Source organism: Lepidochelys olivacea (assembly GCF_965140295.1).
Source record: "Lepidochelys olivacea isolate rLepOli2 genome assembly, chromosome: 1".
Classification (NCBI taxonomy): Eukaryota; Metazoa; Chordata; order Testudines; family Cheloniidae; genus Lepidochelys; species Lepidochelys olivacea.
The window spans coordinates 23,970,094-23,988,906 of record NC_140411.1 but is presented as its reverse complement, the minus strand read 5'-3'; the positions used below and the strand labels follow the sequence as shown (position 1 = coordinate 23,988,906).

The 18,813-nt window shown below is 45.2% G+C and overlaps 2 protein-coding genes across 3 annotated transcripts in view; one reads left to right on the top strand and one right to left on the bottom strand.

The window, feature by feature from the left end:
• The window catches only part of ME3 (malic enzyme 3), a 190,278-nt gene extending 179,658 nt beyond the window's left edge, over positions 1–10,620 (top strand). The window contains exons 11-14 of the mRNA XM_084646223.1: positions 791–933; positions 2,008–2,181; positions 3,045–3,143; positions 7,622–10,620. Of these exons, the coding sequence (XP_084502349.1) occupies positions 791–933; positions 2,008–2,181; positions 3,045–3,143; positions 7,622–7,783 (578 nt within the window). The 3' untranslated portion in view covers positions 7,784–10,620. The remainder of the gene's footprint in view (positions 1–790; positions 934–2,007; positions 2,182–3,044; positions 3,144–7,621) is intronic.
• A 95-nt stretch (positions 10,621–10,715) lies between these two features.
• The window catches only part of CCDC81 (coiled-coil domain containing 81), a 30,371-nt gene continuing 22,273 nt past the window's right edge, over positions 10,716–18,813 (bottom strand). For both annotated transcript variants that reach the window (XM_084646208.1, XM_084646209.1), the window contains 4 exons: positions 18,456–18,534; positions 17,287–17,513; positions 16,497–16,622; positions 10,716–13,037 (listed from right to left, as the gene is read on the bottom strand). In XM_084646208.1, coding sequence (XP_084502334.1) covers positions 12,896–13,037; positions 16,497–16,622; positions 17,287–17,513; positions 18,456–18,534 — 574 coding nt within the window. In that variant the 3' untranslated portion in view covers positions 10,716–12,895. The remainder of the gene's footprint in view (positions 13,038–16,496; positions 16,623–17,286; positions 17,514–18,455; positions 18,535–18,813) is intronic.

Sequence of the window (18,813 nt, the reverse complement as noted above, 5' to 3'; positions counted from 1 at the left end):
GCGGGATCTCACGGTTATCGTAGGGGGGGTTGCAGAACTGCTACCCTTCTCCGCTGCTGCTGGTGGCGGCGCTGCCTTCAGAGCGGGGGAGCTGGAGAGCGGCGGCTGCTGGCCGGGAGCCCAGCTCTGAAGGCAGAGCCGCCGCCAGCAGCAGCGCAGAAGGACGGAGGGCCTGGCATGGGATTGCCTCCCTTACTTCTGCGCCGCTGCCTGCAAAGCTGGGCCCCTCAGTCCGCAGCCGCCACTCTCCGGCCACCCCACTCTGAGGGCAGCAGCACAGAAGTAAGGAGGGCAATACCACAACCCCCATGCAACTCCCTTTTGGGTCAGAACCTCCAAATTTGAGCAACGCTGGTCTCCCCCATGAAATCTGTATAGTAGAGGGTAAAAACACACAAAAGACCAGATTTCACAGTGGGAGACCAGATTTCATGGTCCGTGATGCATTTTTCATGACTGTGAATTTGGTAGGGCCCTCTTTTCCCCAACTGACCAGCAGAGCAAGAGGCTGGTTGCAGTTACCAGTGCCAGATCTCCTGAAGGATAGTGCTGAGCATCACCACAAAGCCAACCCAGAGAAACACTTGGTTTGGGCTGTTTGCTGATCCTGAAGGTGGTTTTGTCACTGTAAATCTGACTTTCATGGGGTCTCTGGAAAGGGGTGGCCTTCTCCCTCGGAGTCACACAGTTTAATTTACTGAGCACTAACAAGAGCTGAGGTTTAAGGAAACATGGGCCCGATCCATTAGAAGTCACAGAGTGAATCAGGAATTAACTGTTCACTTCTTAGGTGTAGCCGCCATCGCAGGTGCGTTCACGGAGAAGATTTTGAAGGACATGGCGGCTTTCAATGACAGGCCCATCGTATTTGCCCTAAGTAACCCCACGAGTAAAGCAGAGTGCACAGCTGAGCAGTGCTATCACCTAACAGAGGTAAATGTGCGACTGTCTCTCCCAACACAACAGCTGAGTGGAACAGCCAAAGAGACTTAACACACAGAGCAACCTCTCTGTGTGCTACAGTGATCAGAGGGCTCTTTGGTGGGTCATAGATAAATGTAACCTCCTGGCAGAGCCCCACTGACATATGTCTCATGTCTAGTAAAATGGCAGTCTGCAGGGCTCTTGCAGTTGATCAGCCCCATGGGGGCAACTTCCCCCTTTGATGTAGGACGCATCTACACTGGCACAGTGGAGACATACCTTTAGCGTTAATAGTGGTGATTTGTTGAGGGGGGCGTTCCTGATGCAAACACCCTCCTCCGATCCAGGGCCCAGCTACACAACCTTGTTGGGGCTGTATCTTTTTATTAGGTGGAGAGGAGGGAGGACCTGCTCCCACCCCAAACTCCCTTCTCAGACTGGCCCATCACAGCTGTGCTCCTCATTGAGCTCCTCAAATGCATGAGGGCCCTAGCTCAGGTATTCATGGAAGGTAACTTTGGGATTTGGATCAGGCAAGGGGAAAGAGAGTGGGTAAGGCACTGGACTGGAACTCAGGAGATCTGGATTCAAGTCTACCTCAACCTTTCTGGGGGACCTTGGGTAAGTCATTTAGGCCCAGATCTTCAAAGGTATTTAGACTCCTAACTTCCATTGATTTCAGTGGAAGTTAAGCCTAAATACCTTTGAGGATCTGGGCCTAAATATCTCTGCGCATCTCCTTCCCCTCTGTAAAATGGGAATATTTTCCTGCATCACAGGACACTGTGTTGATAGGAGCCATGTATGTATCTAGATAAATAGGTTAGAATGAGACTTTGTCTGTCTATTTTACCAGGCTAAATAGAAACTAAATGCTACATGGCTCTTTCCCCTTGGCAAACAAACTGTATGTCAGTTTAATCAGCAGTCAGATCATGATGGTGAGATCGGTGGTGGAGCTGTTGCTGAATGATCAGTGAATTTGCTACCACAGTCACTGTGCTCCCAGAGCTGGGTTCTGGGATCCCCTCAATTGTAGACATTGCCTCTCCAATATCTGTGTGTGTCTGTTTCTCTCAACAGGGCCGAGGCATATTTGCAAGTGGGAGTCCATTCCCTAAAGTAACCCTGGCCAGTGGACAGACTTTCTTCCCCGGCCAAGGAAATAATGCCTACGTGTTCCCCGGAGTGGCGCTGGGAGTCATTGCCTGCGGGGTCCGGCATGTCTCCAACGAGATCTTCCTCACCACGGCAGAGGTTTCAGATCCATATTTAACTGGTGCTTTTAAAACATAAAAAAGCAGCTTCAGTGAGGCTTGTTGAACCCCAGGAGTGTAGTTAAGTCCTTGGCTAGGAACAGGCGCAGGGCAATGTGCATCATCTGAACTTCACCTCCTCAGCTAAAGGCTGCAGACTTTCCCAACACAGCAGGATGCCAGAGCTTCCATTATGCCAACAGAAGTCCCCTGCATGAGCCAGCATTTGATTCCCCTCTATGGAGGGAGCTGAGGGGAGGGGGAGGGGATATGGCCTCTGGAGTCCTGGGTTTGTTTTCTTACAGGCAAAAATAACAAATCCAAAACAAACCAAAAATCCCCCAAAGCCTTTGATCATATTGGAAACAGCTGAATTTATTCCATAGCCTTTCCCCTGCTGCAGGAGATGCCTGGCTCCCATCAGTGGAGGGAAAAGCAAGCAGCCAGGGCTCCCGCCACGCCAGCAGCTCTCACAAAGACATTTTTGCCACTTTGCATTTTCCTCAGCCTTTGCTGTAGGCTGTATTTTTAAAAAACTGCCTGGTTTCATATCATAACATACAGCCAAGCGGCACGTTTGGGGGGCATAGCCAACTTTTTCTCAGAAATGGACTCACTTCTTTCAAAAAAGGTATCTAGTCACGCACAGGGTTTTTTTTTGCAGAATGGGCTGCGCTTTCAAGCTCAGAATGAAACGGATGCACGTTTGAATTTTGGGTGGTTTTGCTTTTGATTGCAAGGACTTCTCCTGACTCTTGTAGCAACTGAAGTCTCAGCTACGCGCTGCCTTTTTAAAGCCTTAAGAGGGCGCATGCTGTACTTGATTGAGAACATCACCTATAACCTGCCTTTTCTTCATTCTAGTCTATTGCTGAAGAGGTCACGGAGGAGCATCTTGCTGAAGGGAGACTCTATCCTCCCCTGAGTACCATCAGAGAGGTGTCCTTCAAAATCGCTGTTAAAGTAAGAATTCAAGTATTCTAGTGAAGTTTTTGTTTATATATAAGCCAAGCTCTACCTCTCGTAACGTTGGCAAGGATTTTTCTCTTGCCCTCATCTTTGATGTGGTTATGACTACCAGCATAAATGCACTGGCTATATTAGACCCAGAAACATGGGCGTGACTTTCCAAGGGATAAAGTAGGTCATTCAGGTTTATCAGAGCTGATTCAGTGCCACGGGCCAATCACAATTCCAGGTAGCCCCACACTGTGTAACTCCCATTTGGCTCCCAGTGTGGCTCCTGACATTAATTCCAAATTAGCCTCTGTCACACATCGGTGAAGCCTCCTTGCCCATTCCAAATTGCTGACATTGTAAATACTGAATCGGGATGTTGAGGTGAAGCGTGTTTTAATAATCCTAAGAAAATGAATCCCAGGTGGTTTAAAGCTCCATGCTCTATGTTTCTTGTCCTAAGTTGTGTGGCTTTCTTGTGTGATTTGAGCAAAGCAATAGTACTCTCAAACTCCTGAGTTTCATCCCAGATTTTCCAGTGGTTCTTTCTGTATTTGGGTAAATGGTTGAGACCCTTATGTTAAAAGTGGCCCATCTTCAGGTGCACACAGCTGGATTTTCAGAGTTGTAGATAATCCCCAACTGCACTTAGTCAATGGGAGCTGTGAGTGCTCAACATCTTTGCAAATCAGGGCCAACATTTGCAGACTTCGGGGGTCTGATCCAGTGATGCCTGAAATAAGTTGGAATCTTTCCATTGATTTCAGTGAGTTTATGGTCAGCCTTTGGGTGTCTAAACGTGAGCACCTAAATAAGTGGCCTGATTTTCAGAGGTGCTGAGCACCCAAGGTGTGTTCCATCATCCTTAACAGGAGCTGCAAATGTTCCGTGAAGAGTCATGGCCAGTGATTAAATATGGATTTATGTGTACATGTAGGCACCCATGGTTGAATAACTTGGCCTTAATGTCTATATTACCCCCAACTTAGAGACCACTTCTGAAAATTTACCTCATGCCTCAGTTTCACCTTTTCTGACTATGGGGATGTTAATACTTAGTTGCCCCCAGAGGAGTCTTGAGCATCCAGCAGTCTGTAAAGTGCTGTATACAACTGATCAGTAATAGATTTTTGAAAATGAAGCAGGAAATACCACTCACTTTCCATGCAAAACATACAACAGCACATCTTGCTTCACAGACTAGTGGTGCAGCCTCTAACACAGAAGTCTTGGCTGGTCCTGAACAGTTAGTCTTCTCTTCAGCATTTTAGTGTAACTCAGATAATGAAATCTCCCTCCTCCTGGGTAGGTATCCCAGGGTGCAACTCGCCACCATCCAGTGCGCTGTCTTTTGGGAAGTTTTGGCAATGCATGATGGGGCAAAAATGAGTCATGCGGGGTGACTGGGAGCAAGGGGACAAAGTCCCAGCATGCATCTTTCTCCCTCCTGTAATGTCATCCTTATCCCATAATTTCTGTGCCTTTTTAAAAAAAAACAAAAACCATGAACGTACATGGCCCTCCTTACTGTCCACCATCTGACAGAAGCATGGAATCTGCACAGTTCTGCACTATTGTCATGAGTGTTCCAAGAACAGGACACACGATCCTCCGATATTTGCAGAACCAAATCAGCAGGGAACACGATGATTTCACAGAGGGCAGATTTCATGAGATATGGTGAAAACCAAAGCAAGGTTGTTGGTGGCATTCACAGAGCAGCTGCAGACAGTGAAGCGCCACTTCTGGGACCAAGAAACAAGCACTAACAGATGGGATCACATCATAAGGCAAGTTTGGGATGACGAGCAGTCGCTGCAGAACTTTTGGATGTGCAAGGCCACATTCCTGGCTCTATGCTTGCCGCAGCCTCCCAACGCAGGGACACCACAATGACAGGTGCACTGAAGTGGAAAAACCAGTGGCAACCGCCCTGTGGAAACTTGCAATATCTGATTGCTACCGATTAATGGGAAATCATTTTGGAGTCAGAAAATCCACTGTAGGTGCCATTGTCATGCATTTATGTCCATTTTGGCTACACACATACAGCAAACTTGGCTCTCACAGGTCAGTGCATGTGAAGCTGTGATTGGCCTTACTGTCCCCCTGTGAGGAGTAGCAGAGGTAGGGATACAGCTCCTGATGCCTGAAGGGGTTGTGTGTAAGGAGGTGCTCTAATGGAGTTCTCCATAGACAGCAAAGGGAGTGGCTGTTGGATCTGTAGGTCCACAAGAAGCTGCAGCATCTGTATTTGCTGCCAGAGAAGCCCCATTATGTCCTGGTGCATCTCCCTCTCCTTTTCCTGCTGGGATTCCTGGGCCTTTCATAGAATCATAGAATATCAGGGTTGGAAGGGACCTCAGGAGGTCATCTAGTCCAAGCCCCTGCTCAAAGCAGGATTGATCCCCAATTAAATCATCCCAGCCAGGGTTTTGTCAAGCCTGACCTTAAAAACTTCTAAGGAAGGAGATTCCACCACCTCCCTAGGTAACACATTGCAGTGTTTCACCACCCTCCTAGTGAAAAAGTTTTTCCTAATATCCAACCTAAACCTCCCCCACTGCAACTTGAGACCATTACTCCTTTCTCCTGTCCACTCTTTCCTTGTCCATACAGTCTGCAGTATTCACCCTCCAGGCCCTTTGTTCACGGTCTGATGCAGCGCCGGATTGCCAGACCTTGCTGAACATGTCACCCTGAGTCCTCTTCTTTCTTCTCCATATCGGGCTCAGGCATCCTGCGGGTATGGAGGGGGAACAGCAGCAGCTACCCGTAACACACACACAGGTTGTCAGAATAGTCACAACAGAAAGCGAAAATTAAGATTCAGAACTCCCATCCCTTGTTCCCCTGAAGTTTTAAAAAGACATGCCTGTTGTCATTTCTGCTTTGTAGTGCTTGTGCACGGCACCATTCACAGCACCAGCCATGTGAGCATGGCCCACCAGGGGCAAGAGAAATAAGAAGGGAATTGCTTGATGGCATGAAACTATGAGTATAGGGCAGTGGCATTGAATACTGGCACCAATTTCCACAGGCGGTGGTGATTTTAGCTGATATCTCACTCCTGAGGGTAACAAAGGCATGGACAGCACAGCTGCTGTTGGTGTCCTGAAGTTGCCCGGGCCCTTATGTCGCTAGCCTGTTGACTGCAACGGTGCTTGCCAAAGTCATCGCCAACTGACGTGGGAAAATGTTCTGCCACGGAGGAAGACATAAGGCTGCCATCCTAGAAACCTTCAGGAGAGGATTGCAGGGTACCAGCATGAACGTTTCATTGAGATCTCTCAGGCGGATTCAAGGGACATCCCTGTGTACATAAACAAACTGCTCCACAAACCCCACACTGCCCCGCGTAACTCTACAGGGGAATGAAGAGCAACTAACAACTCTACTTCTCCTTGTTGTGCCACTACCTCTTCTAGGATGAGTAAACTAATGAAAAGTCAATAGCTGTGGCCTGTTACATTGGGGTACATCACGGTACTGGGAAATACATTTACACTCTTACCCAAGGTTCCTTCCCCTGCATTGTGCTCACTGATGCTCAGCTGCTGGCACTGACTTGACTGTGGTGGAGTCTCTAGCAGGTCCTGGTTCGCGACATAGCTGGAACCCTGGTTGCATGTCCCCCAGTCTCCTTCACCTCCTCCTCCTCATTTCTGTGCATGCCATGAGCCTGTGTCTTAAGCTCCTCGGAGGTATCTACGGGCTGCTGGTGAAGTTTCCACCAAGTATGGCATGTAGCTCTTTGGAAAAGCAGTGGGTCTGCAGCTTGGCATTGGATCACTTGTTGGCCACCCTGGCCTTCTGATAGGCCTGCTGCATTTCCTTCGCTTTCTCATGGCTCTGCTGCATCCTCTGTGTAAGCTGCTCATAGCTGTCCACATTTCTACGGCTTGTCCATAGCTATGCCTGCACAGGCTCTTCTCCCCACAGGCTCAGGAGATCCAAGATCTCCCATCTACTTTAGGCCAGAGCAAGTCTGGAGCATGTAGCCAGCCTGGTCACCTGGGCAGTTGCACACAACAGTGGAGAGCTGCTAGGTGTGCTTGCTAAGCCGGACAATCAGAAAACGGCATTTCAAAAATTTGCAGAGTTTTAAGGTGGTGGTGGGGCCTTCCAGTCTTTGTGACCTCTGGGCAGTGGAGTTCACAACTGTGACCACAGCAGTCAGGGTCAGGCATTGTGAGACCGCTGCTGGCTTAGAGTCGACATAGATAACGCAGTGTCTACACTTGCACTGTGTCGACCTCAGTACATCAACCCTGGCTCAACACTGCTCGGGAAGGTGGGGTTACCATGTCTCCGTAAGGGGGCCCCATCGGTGTGAGACAAATTAAAGTGTAGATACAGGCACAACTAGGTCAACGCAGGGTGGCTTACGTCAACTGAACTTCATAGTGTAGACCAGGTCTTGGGGATAAAGAGCACCAGGGATTGAGCTATTCATTATTGTTTTGTTTTGTTTTTCTTTGCAGATTGTTGACTACGCCTACAAACATAATCTCGCTTCCTGGTACCCAGAACCAGAAGACAAGGAAGCCTTTGTCAGAGCCCTCATCTATAGCACTGATTATGAGTCATTTGCTATCGATAACTACAGGTGGCCACAAGCAGCCATGCACATTCAAGATGTATAACTTTTTAAAAATTCTGATCCTTAATATTCCCTGGTTGTTACCATCATTGCCATAAATGCGTCTTCAGGCCTGCAAAATTTTACTGTATCTGGAAACAAGCACTTTCTTACTTGCAGCTGCCTTTTTACTTTGTAAGTACCTGACTAGGCAAAAGGCCAGAGCCAACATGTGCAGTGACAGAGACATATATGTCTAAAGGCTTACCCCCACAAGAAGTCCTGCACCGCAGTTTCCACCTTCCTTTAAAGCACTCCTGTGACGTTGCATAAACAGTATTCTCTTCTAAACAAATTGTCTCACTTCTGTATCAAAAGAATGAATTTTAAGTTGCAAATCACACAGGAACCATAGCTCCGAAGGAGCTGGCTTGGGTCCTCTCTTCTGCAAAGAGATGGTGGTAGAGGCCAAAACTGTCACTGAAGTTTAATTTCTTTGACACACAGAGTGCTGCAGTGATTTTTTATTTTTATTATTAATCAGAAAGAATTGCAATCAAAGGTTCACTACTGTTTTGGCAATCTAGTCTCCTTTCGGTGACACTAGCGGAAGTCAGAAGTCGCTGCACTGGAACCAGTGGAGTTTGCTGTTTAGGAAGGCCTTTCAAAAACCTTCCATGTTGAGTGTCTAATATCCTGGGACCTTACCAATCAGTTTAAATGTATTAGTGAGGAGTATCCTTTCCTTATCAATTCCTCTAAAAGGGAATAATATCAGTCCAACCTGAAGATGTTTTTGAAGAGATGATAACTTGAAGATCCAAGTTTGTCCTTTGCAGTGTTGTTGTAGCCATGCTGGTCCCAGGATATTGGAGAGCCAACGTGGGTAAGGTAATATCTTTTATTGGACCAACTTCTGTGGTGAAAGAGACAAGCTTTTGAGGTGCACAGAGCTCTTCTTCAGGTCTGGAAAAGGTACTCAGAGTGTCATAGCTAAATTCAAGATGGGGCATATGATTGGTTTCATGGTGCATTTGTCCAGAAATTCTTCCTCATTTTTTGTCCTATGACTGAGAGGTGTTAATGGGGTCACTTCGCCTTGAATGGTCTCTTAAAATATGTGTTAACTACTTACATTAAACAATCTGTTCCACTTTGTATTTAGCTGTGACAGTCTGCTTTCCCACACCTGAAGAATGGCTCTATGTAGCTCGAAAGCTTGTCTCTTTCACCAACAGATGTTGGTCCAATAAAATATTACTTCACCTACCTTGTGTAAGTTTGTTCTGTTTATTTAAAGCCTTATTCTATTGGTTCATATAATCAAATGTCGGTAACCTACATAACTACAATCAGGCTCCTACACGCCACAGATTTAAGAATATTTGATTTTCCTAACACATTCTCCCTTACCTGGCTCCAATATGGCCAAGAAAGGTCTCAGGGAATAGTAATAGGGTTTTTTTACTTAACATGAAACAGCACCCAAAGCATCATATCCACTAAGTCAAGTTTATATTTCTGCTGCTGGGTTAAATACAGGCTTTAACCATACAAGTCTTGCCTCATCAAATCTGACTGCCAATGCAAAGGGATGGACATCCGTTTATTTTCAGACTAACACACTAAAAGGGAAAACAGAATCTGATCTATTTTAAAATGTTATTAATTGATGCATAAATAAAAAGTCTTAGATCATGGCTGGGTGAAAACAGACTCATCACATAATTAAATTCAGCATGACCATATCAAGAGTCAGCAACGCTGACATGTGGAACGATGGTGAACCAGTTAGATCACATATGATGCATCCCCACTGATATCACAGCAGTCAAATAGTTTTCTCTAAACTGTTGCAACCAGTTCAGCAATGTAAATGTTTGTTTCCTTATTAGCTGAGACCTCTAGTTTCTTTCTCCAATTAAAATATCAGTTAAAATGAAAACCTGCAACATATCTGACGTGTAAAGCCAAAATTGGGAGCTTTCTAGTTGCTTTAAGCTCCCAGTCATGCAAGGCTTTACACACAGACTTAACTTACACTCACATCGTTGGGGTCAATTACTGATAGCAGATACAGTAAGTCTTTGCAGGATCAGGGCCTAAGCCATTCAGACTGTCTGACTCTACATTGAGTCCACTGACATCACGTTTCAGCAAGCAATGAGATTTACTGTGCTTCTCAGGGTTTAACCTTAGGTTCTCCTCAGTCAGTATTCGGCTCAATAAAGCTTTACTTTCAGCTCCAGTGATGTAAAAATGGGCATGCACCAGAATCCGAGCTGATCACCCCCAAATTTTGGAGGAAAACATTCAGCATCCCACCTGGATGGAGGGTGGAGGTTGTATCCATTTCTAAACAAGAGTCAGTATCTGAACTGAAATCACTAATGATTTTTCTCCTTTACTTCGAGCTATTTGCATACCTTGTTCTGAACACCCCAGGTGGCATGCTCCCACCCCACTCAGCTCATGACCTAACATAAACCACATTTTGAATTCAGTCAGTGACTAAAGCAGCAGGAGAAGAAAGCACTCCCAAAACAATGCATACTTCCAGCCCAAAATACCTTCTGGATTTTTTCATTGTCTTTATTCTCCCCTCCAGTCATCAGGTGCTATAATGACAAGTTAATCTAAATATTATTCTACTTTTCCATGTATAGGTCCAATGGAACCCTTTCATTGTTGCTTTGTCTGTAAAACTGTGGTAAACTGCCTTAGTAATTCTTAGTGTTACTTTATGAAGACCTCAGACAAGCTGAATGTGCTGGCCATTTTATCAGAGAGCATTAAACAGCTCCTGTAAGTGATTGCAGTGCTTTTGTAACACAATGACAGGTTTGTGAACTGCGTATGTTTCATCTGTATAATCAATTAAAGCTTACTTTAAAAGTGCAACATCATCCCTTCTTTTAAAACCCACGTATGCCAAATGGTTTCTGAAGAGTATTTCAAATTCATTGCATATGCCATACTAGACATTTGTCAGTGAAAGCCAGGCATTCAGACTACACCTAAAAATGGAAGCGAATGCAGTGTTACCTACTCTCTTGGGCACCAAAGCAGGTGAGGGTTCCCATTAATGTCAGTGGGACTGCTCACGTGTTCAAGTTCTTTGCTTAGTCAGGACTGAACTTGTGCATTAGGGGCATTGTGCTGTTGGAGCTGCCATTTTTCAAATTAGACAGCAAGCCATGAACCTCACAACTTCTAACTGTATAGAAAAATAAATTCCAAAACAGAACGCGCCAGCCACTTCTCCGCCTGTGGCGAGCATGAGAGAAACACATGACAGATGGGTAGTCACAGCGGTTAATGCACAATTGGAAAGTGCTCGGCGATGAGCACAGGCTCAGAACCTGTCTAGACCAGAACAATTGTGACCATTATGTATCCCATGGCACCTTAAGGTTGTTAGTTCTGCAGCCCTGCCCACCTACATGCCTAGTTACAGCTTCACCTGGATAGGAGAATCTTCAGTGCTTGTCCTACCCCGCTATGGAGCACTGCTATTCGCTGTCCAAGAGCCGCTGCTGCCCCAAAGGAGGCCTGCATTGGGTCTCTCTCTTATTTACCTCACTGGGCTTTTGGAGGCCTTAGTTAACTGATTGCACAGATTGCTAAAGTGAGTTAGTTGAGGTAGGGACAGTATCTTCCCTAAGCATTTCTGTGGCATCTAGTACAATGAGGTCTTATGTAGAAAGGTTGGGAACTACTGCAGTATAAATATTCAAAGATAATACAGTTCCAGTGTACAGAAACAATCTCTGTCCCTGCTCATGTTCGGGGACCGTTTGTGCAGACAGTAGAAAGGTGTAGCTGGTGATGTTCTGGGTATGAGGGCCTACAGCTGTCAGTAACAGACCAGTTATTGCACTCTATCAAAGGTGAGTTTTGGGAAGGGGAAGAAGAGTTAGAAGTAAGGCCCCAATGCTATAGCCCTTGCAAAATGCCTGATGAGCTCAACAAGCTTTGCTGGAATACTGCAGGATCAGACTTTAAATCTCAAGGGCTTTAGCAATAACAAGAGAAAGCACTGCTGCACTCTGGAGCGCGAGTCAGGGCAGGCATCTGACTGTTTGGACAATTTGTATTCTCTTGGGTTCTGTAGAAAATTGGCAGTATTGGTTGATCTCTCGCCTAATTAGCACATTTCTCAACTTGCCTCCGTGGCTGTGATTCAGCTCTTGGCCTGTCTCCACTAAGGCTCAGCATCTCAGCCTTTAAACATGTCTTATTCCAATTCAGCAGTTCCAGCTGGACAAGTGCCTGATGAGCAGAGGACTCAGTTGCAGAGCTTGTATTCAAAATGAGGCTAGGAGCTTAGGATTTTCTAAAAGGCTTGCTTGAGCTAGTATTTCAGCAAAGTGCCCACAGGGCTCCTCACACCCAAGCACTGTAGCACATCGAAGGGGTGAAGCAGTTCATCTGGAAATACTTATTCCACTTAGTACCCACAATATTTGTGGGATAGCAGGCAGGCTGTGTAACAGAACTTCCTTTCAGAATGCCTCTCGCTATCAGACTCCACAGCAGAGATTAATGTTAACTGGCATCAACGGTCGATATTTAGGTGAATTGAATGGTTTGAAGAGCACCAGTCTATGTGAAACCCTGGTGAGTGAAATTGTCTAGACAGCCAAATAGACGACGACATGGACAGTGGCAGTGGAAGCTGCCCTACCAGCAAGGCCTGCCCTCGGATCAGGAGGTACAACAATTTGGTGTGAGATTAGGTCAGTCTCCATGCCGATTCGGTTCTTCCTCTTTGCTGAGATTGCTAAGAAGGGTGTTAAATAGGGGTAGCTGTCCCCTAGATACTGGACCGAGGACACCAACTCCTTTCCTACAGGGTACTAAATGGTGATCAGAGAAGTAGCAATTGCTGATCACTTAGTGCCAACTTGACAGGATAACAATCTCCTGCTCCCCACGCTGTCTTCTTTCTGCCCCTCCAGATCTTACCATCAGTTCAACTAACCTACAGATCTGGTACCAAAGCAAGGAAATTACTACTTTGGAACTTTGTTTAATTCAACATAATTCTCATAAAAACCTAAGTCCGAAAGCAACAATCTTTTGAGCAATTTTCATTGAGCTGTGAGACATAGCTCACCACATTCAGGGGGGAAAAATCCCCAAGAAGAAAACAAAACTAAGGTGAAAACTTGCTTTAAACCATTAACCGGGATCCTGGAACGTATCTAGACTCTGACCACACATTGGATTCCCCACAGTTGGTCGTGCGCCTCTTACACTGGAAACAGCGTCGGTATCTCTCGCACTGGTCAAGTAGCATAAGCTTGTCCCCAGCACTAAAGTTAAAGAGAAATGTGTTAAATGTTGTTGACTAAGGGAAAACAGAGAAATAAGCTGCACCAATTCAGCGTCATCCCCACTGCAGTCAATGGGAATTATACCTGCTAATGCCAGAGTTGCAACTGGTTCTCTGTCTGGGTCACGGATCACACAGAGCCCTCCTGTACAATACAGTTGGAGGGTAAAGTTTGCAGCTCTTCATATGGGGGCTGAGAAAGGCAGGATCTGGGCCCTTCAACGGAAGTAAGCCAGTGCAGAAGGCATCAATGCAGTACACAGTTGACTGCTGCGAGCCTGTTTGCTTGGAAGGTGGCATGAAAGGAAGGCCAGCCTAAGCTGGACTTTGGAGCCAACCTTTTGGTAAATCTAGAGAGCCCTTTAGACTCAATCCACTTATGTATAGGGTGCCCTAGAGGTGTCCCTCTGTGTGTGAGCTGTGCCTGATCAGCAGTTTTGATACAAGGCTCCCAACGGACAAGGCAGAGCAGAGTGGTTCTGGCCCACAAGAGGTGGCCGCAGGAGACCCACTAACTCAAAGGCACCTCTAAGGCCACTTACATCATCTATGGCAAATAACAACACACCTAATGTACTTAGTTTTTGTTGGTCTTTGCCAAATGAAGATTGCTGGCTCGCGTCAGCGAGTCCTTAAAACAGACCTGGTAAACAAAGGTAAACCTCTATGCCAGTGGTTCCCAAACTGGGGTTCGTGAACCACTGGGGGTTCGCAGAAAAAAAATTCCCTCATGGTGGACAGAGCTGTCCCTAGAGATCCCGGGCAGCACAGGGCCAGCAGCCCGCAGCCCCTGAACTTCCAAAAGCTAAGCAGATCAAAGCAAGCATATCTATCACACTGAGGAGATTTAAACTTCAAGACTCCTTATAAGAAATGGAAAGGGAGGTGGATATTTTTTGCTGTTTTTAAAATTAAATAGGCAGCTAGTATTGTTTGTAAAATTATTATGAAGAATAAGTTTAAGCTTTGTTGTAACATGCGTTGTTTGCCTGGACTGCTCAAGACCTGAATGCTTGTGTAGGAGGAACTCTTTGAGTTGGCTTCTTAAATACCTTCATGCTGTTTCACATCTGATACTCCTTGATGAAACCTAGGATCCTTGTCTTAGTATAGGCAAATATACTCAAAGTGATACAAGCTATGAAAGTGAGATCTTGGAAGAGTGTTGCCGTTTTCATAATGTAATAAAAATACTGTCATGATAAATAATAACTAATAATAAATAGTGTGTAATAAGCATGTCATCAAAACAAATTTTATATTTCCAAGATCACTGCTTTTATCATTTATACTCAGGTGAAGGAGAAATATCCCTGGAAACATTCATTTTTAGGAGAGCGTTCGCGGGTTGTTAAAGTTTGGGAACCACTGCTCTATGCATTAGCCACGCAGCAGGAGGTATCACCCTCTCTGTACTGCATTAGAAGGCTAGCAGTGTCCAGCCATGGCAGAGATCTGACTGGCTGCGAGATGCTAAGTGCTTTAGAACGTGGCATTAAGACATTCCACCTGGGCTGTGGCAATGGAGCACTAAAACACAACCTGAAGTGCCTAGATATGCCTCTTATTAGGCTCTTTACACTTATTCATTTTTCAGAAATCTTTTTAAATCCACCTTGTTTGGCACTTTATGCAGCAACGATTCCCACCTCTGGAAAACCGGAGTAGACAGGTGAGAAGATAGGAAGAGAACCTATGGATATCAAAGGGCCTAGGTATCCCACTAGGATTTTAACCTTCAGCAGGTTTGGAGAGATGTTACTGAAGGAGTAACCTGAAGACAAAAGGTTTAACACAGGTAACATTGAGGGCATAAGCTGACAACAGGTATTTTAGGCCAGTGGTTCTCAACCAGAGATATGCATACGCCTGGGAGTACACAGAGGTCTTCCCGGGGATACATCAACTCATCTAGATATTTGCCTAGTTTTACAACAGGCTACATAAAAAGCACTAGCAAAGTCAGTACAACTAAAATCTCATACAGGCAATTACTTGTTATACTGCTCTATATACAATCCCCTGAAATGTAAGTACAATATTTATATTCCAATTGATTTATTTTATGACTAAAAATGAGAAAATGAGCTATTTTTCACTAGTAGTATGCCGTGACACTTTTGTATTTTTATGTCAGATTTTGTAGCAAGTAGTTTTTAAGTGAGGTGTAACTTTGGGGTAAGACAAATCAAGACTCCTGAAAGGAGTACAGTAGTCTGGAAAGGTTGAGAACCACTGTTTTAGGCCATAATTTGACCTGCAGAGCCTTGGTGATGATGCACAGGATGGAAAAGTCCAAGCTTCATTGTCAGAGCCCTCGGTGAGTTTCCAGGGCTGCCTGTTTGAAATAACATCTTTTTACTTGAGCAAATGTGATCCAGAAATCAGTGAGAAACCGTGAATATGGAGCTACTTGTATAGGAAAGAATTGCACTTTAAAACTCAATTCTTTTGGCTAGCCTTCCACTAACTGTCATCTCCTACTTTCTTGCCATCCACCCAAACAGAAAACAGACAGTATAAAATGTCAGTACAAATCCGCAATAAAAATTCTGGAAGTGAAGAATGCCAATCCTATGATTCTGTTCAAGCTGAGTATACAAACAAACATTTTCTTGCCCTAAATCCGATTGGCAGTGACTTTGGGTGGGGAGTATCACCTTCTTCTGCAGTGTGGGGCACTGGTCATTTGCCAGGATTAACTGGGTATATCTCACTTAATCAAGTCCCTGCCATTCCGGGGGCCTAGGGCCCTGGTGCACCTTGGCCACTCCTGTTCTCTGCCTGTGGCCACATAACAGTTTTGTCTCCTATGGGCTATGATATTTTGGTCTGATTTTGGTTGCTGGGTTTAGTGTGCAGGTGCAGGGTGGTATTACATAAGAATATAAGAATGGCCATACAAGGGTCAGAACAAAGATCCGTCTAGCCCAGTATCCTGTCTTCCGACAGTGGCCAATGCCAGGTGCCCCAGAGGGAATGAACAGAAAATCATCAAGTGATCCATCCCCTGTCACCCATACGCAGCTTCTGGTGCTGGTGACCTGTGACCAACAGGAGGTCCGACAAGATAATTTAGTGATCCCACTCTGGCCTTAATCTCTATGACTAGGTGCCTATTTGTATCTCTAGGCACCTGAATACCTTTAGAAATCTGGTCCTTACATCCATTAGCTTGGAGATAGTGGTGGACTCAAACTTCTTACATGGTCCAGCTACTACAGTGGGACAAAGGCCTGTACTGTGTTATTATGGTTTTGCTCCTAACCCATTCTAGAATGAAGCAGTACTGAGATCAGTTATGGGGTTGCCACTTCCCTGTGCTCTGATGGCAAAGCACTGCAGCACGTGCGACTGGCGAAAGGATGGGCACTGTAGCAAAAACGGGAAAAAAGGAAGACGGGAAAGGGGAAATCCCCTCAGTGTTCAGGAATCTTACCGCTCAAATAGCTTCTCGTCAACTTCCCTCAGCCTTTTCATTCCAGCGCTTTTTTGCCAGTCGTCCTGCATTGCTAAATTCATCTGGAATATTTTCTCAAACTGTGCTCCTCTGTCTGCAATCCACCTGAAATGTTATTGAAAAGGTCTCTCCTACGATTCATGGATGAATCTATCTCCCACTCCCCCACTCTGTCAGTTTGTCCCTGGGTTTCTTTAACCACAGCCCCAGCATGGTGGGCTGTCTAATATGACTCCCTCTCCCTGCCAGCAGCAGAGCTGCTGGAGGCTCTGACAAAGTTAATGAATTGCACATGGACCGAGAGCACTACCTGAGCCAGAAACCCTGTGGTGCTTAGAAACCCCACACAGCCTTGGGCAGATCTGGCTGCTCTTGGCAGAGCCTATGAAGGCCTCTAGCTCAGCTGAGAAGATTAACCACAAATTCAGGCACTTGTCTGAAATGTTCAGCCAGAAATGGGCCCAATCCACAAAGTTCAGCTCTGGACTTGCACAGACTGAATCAATCCCAGCAGAAGGCTCCAAGTCTCTCCACTTAGACCTGATCCAGCAAAGCACTTAGACACAGGCTTAAAGTTAAGCATATGTGTGGTCCTATTGTCTTCAGTAGGAACTATTCACATGCTTAAAATTAAGCCTGTGCTTAAGTGCTTTGCTAGACTGGGGCCTTAAAGAGGAGAAAATGCACCCTCCTGCCCTACCCCAGAGCCCTGTGAGGCAATTTCATTACTGCTGTTGAATTTTCCCCAGGCTTCATTGGAAAAGCTTACTCTCTCTTGGCTCTCTGCAGCATGTCAGCTTCTCTCCTCTGCTCCACCAGCTGATTGAGGATAGCCGTCCTCTTCTGCTGTGCTGCGGAGTGCAGCTGGTGCTTGTAAAACTCCCGGGCTCGGTGCCTTTTTTCTGCAAGCTTCTCGTTGGTCACATCACTCTTCCCAAAGATGAGATCTGCGGAGTCAGGCTCACAGACCGGCAACTGTATCGGCTTCAACTTTATCTGTATGAGGTTGATAAGAAGATTTTACCATGATGGAACTAACCTCACACATGGCTCTGAAAACTTTGAACGACAGAAGCTAGGGATGGGAGAAGACCTGTTGAATCAGCTAATCCACTTTCTCAATTCTGGATTTAAATGCCACAACCAATGAGGATTCTACCACTTCCCTTGATTATTTTATAGTTCAATGTCAGGAAGCATTGATATTCAAGTCCATATTTTTCCTTTTTAAATATCACCTTATGGAGGAGGCAGCATGATGTACTGGATAAGGCACTGGACTGGGAGTCAGGACACCTACGTTCTATTCCCACCTATGCCACTAACCTGTTCTGTGACCTTGGGGAAATCCTTTCACCTCTCTGCGACTCTGTTTCCCCTCCCGCCCTTTGAGTGTTTTGTCCATTTACTCTGTAAAATCTTCAGGGCAGGGACTGAACGCTGCCTAAGCTCTTGGAATCTAGTGGCAATCTAGAAATTCAAAATTTCTCAAAAAAAATCCATGATGACTTTGTATAGCTCTACTCAATCCAAACAGATACCTCTACATAACTAGTTTGAGGGAGGACGGGCTATTTTCTCAGCCAGCAATAGAAACATTGTAAACTGCACCTCATTTTAGGTGTTAAATAGACTCACCATCTCAACAGCTTTAAAATACTGGCTAGAAGGATAATTCTTAAAACTTTGGAGGATCTTATTATTGCTTATATCATTATAGAGTTTTTTAATATGTCACTTCAGATATGGTATATCTCCACCCTTCTCCACAACTTTCTGAAAAACACTCCAGTTTTTAAAGACACATAACTTAGCCACATAATAGGTAGGAAAGTTATCAAACACAAGATTTTTTTTTCATTTTAAAAACTTTGTCACTGTCAGGTCAGTGGACCTGGCCTGGTGAGGAGCACATAATTATTAATCACAAGTTTTTACCTGTGTATCCAAGGCCCTCTTATAGCACTGCATTTCTTCCATCTTGCCCTTCAGATATTTAGCTCTTTGGGCAGCTAGCCTAGAAATAAAAATACAAAAGAGTCACAAGAGTTTTACTGAGGTGATATTTTGAAGAAATACAATTCATCCAGGCATGACCTGTGAAATACAAATCTGCCAATAGTATAGCTGAGTCCATAACATTTAGCTACCACGATTCTCTATCTTACCAAGATGGCTCTGCTTCCTCGAAAATTATTATAATAATAATCATTAATAATGATGACTTCCATGATAGAGTAAGACAACTTATGACACTGAGCTTGAGCTGTGTGCATCACCCTTGCTTCCATGTGAT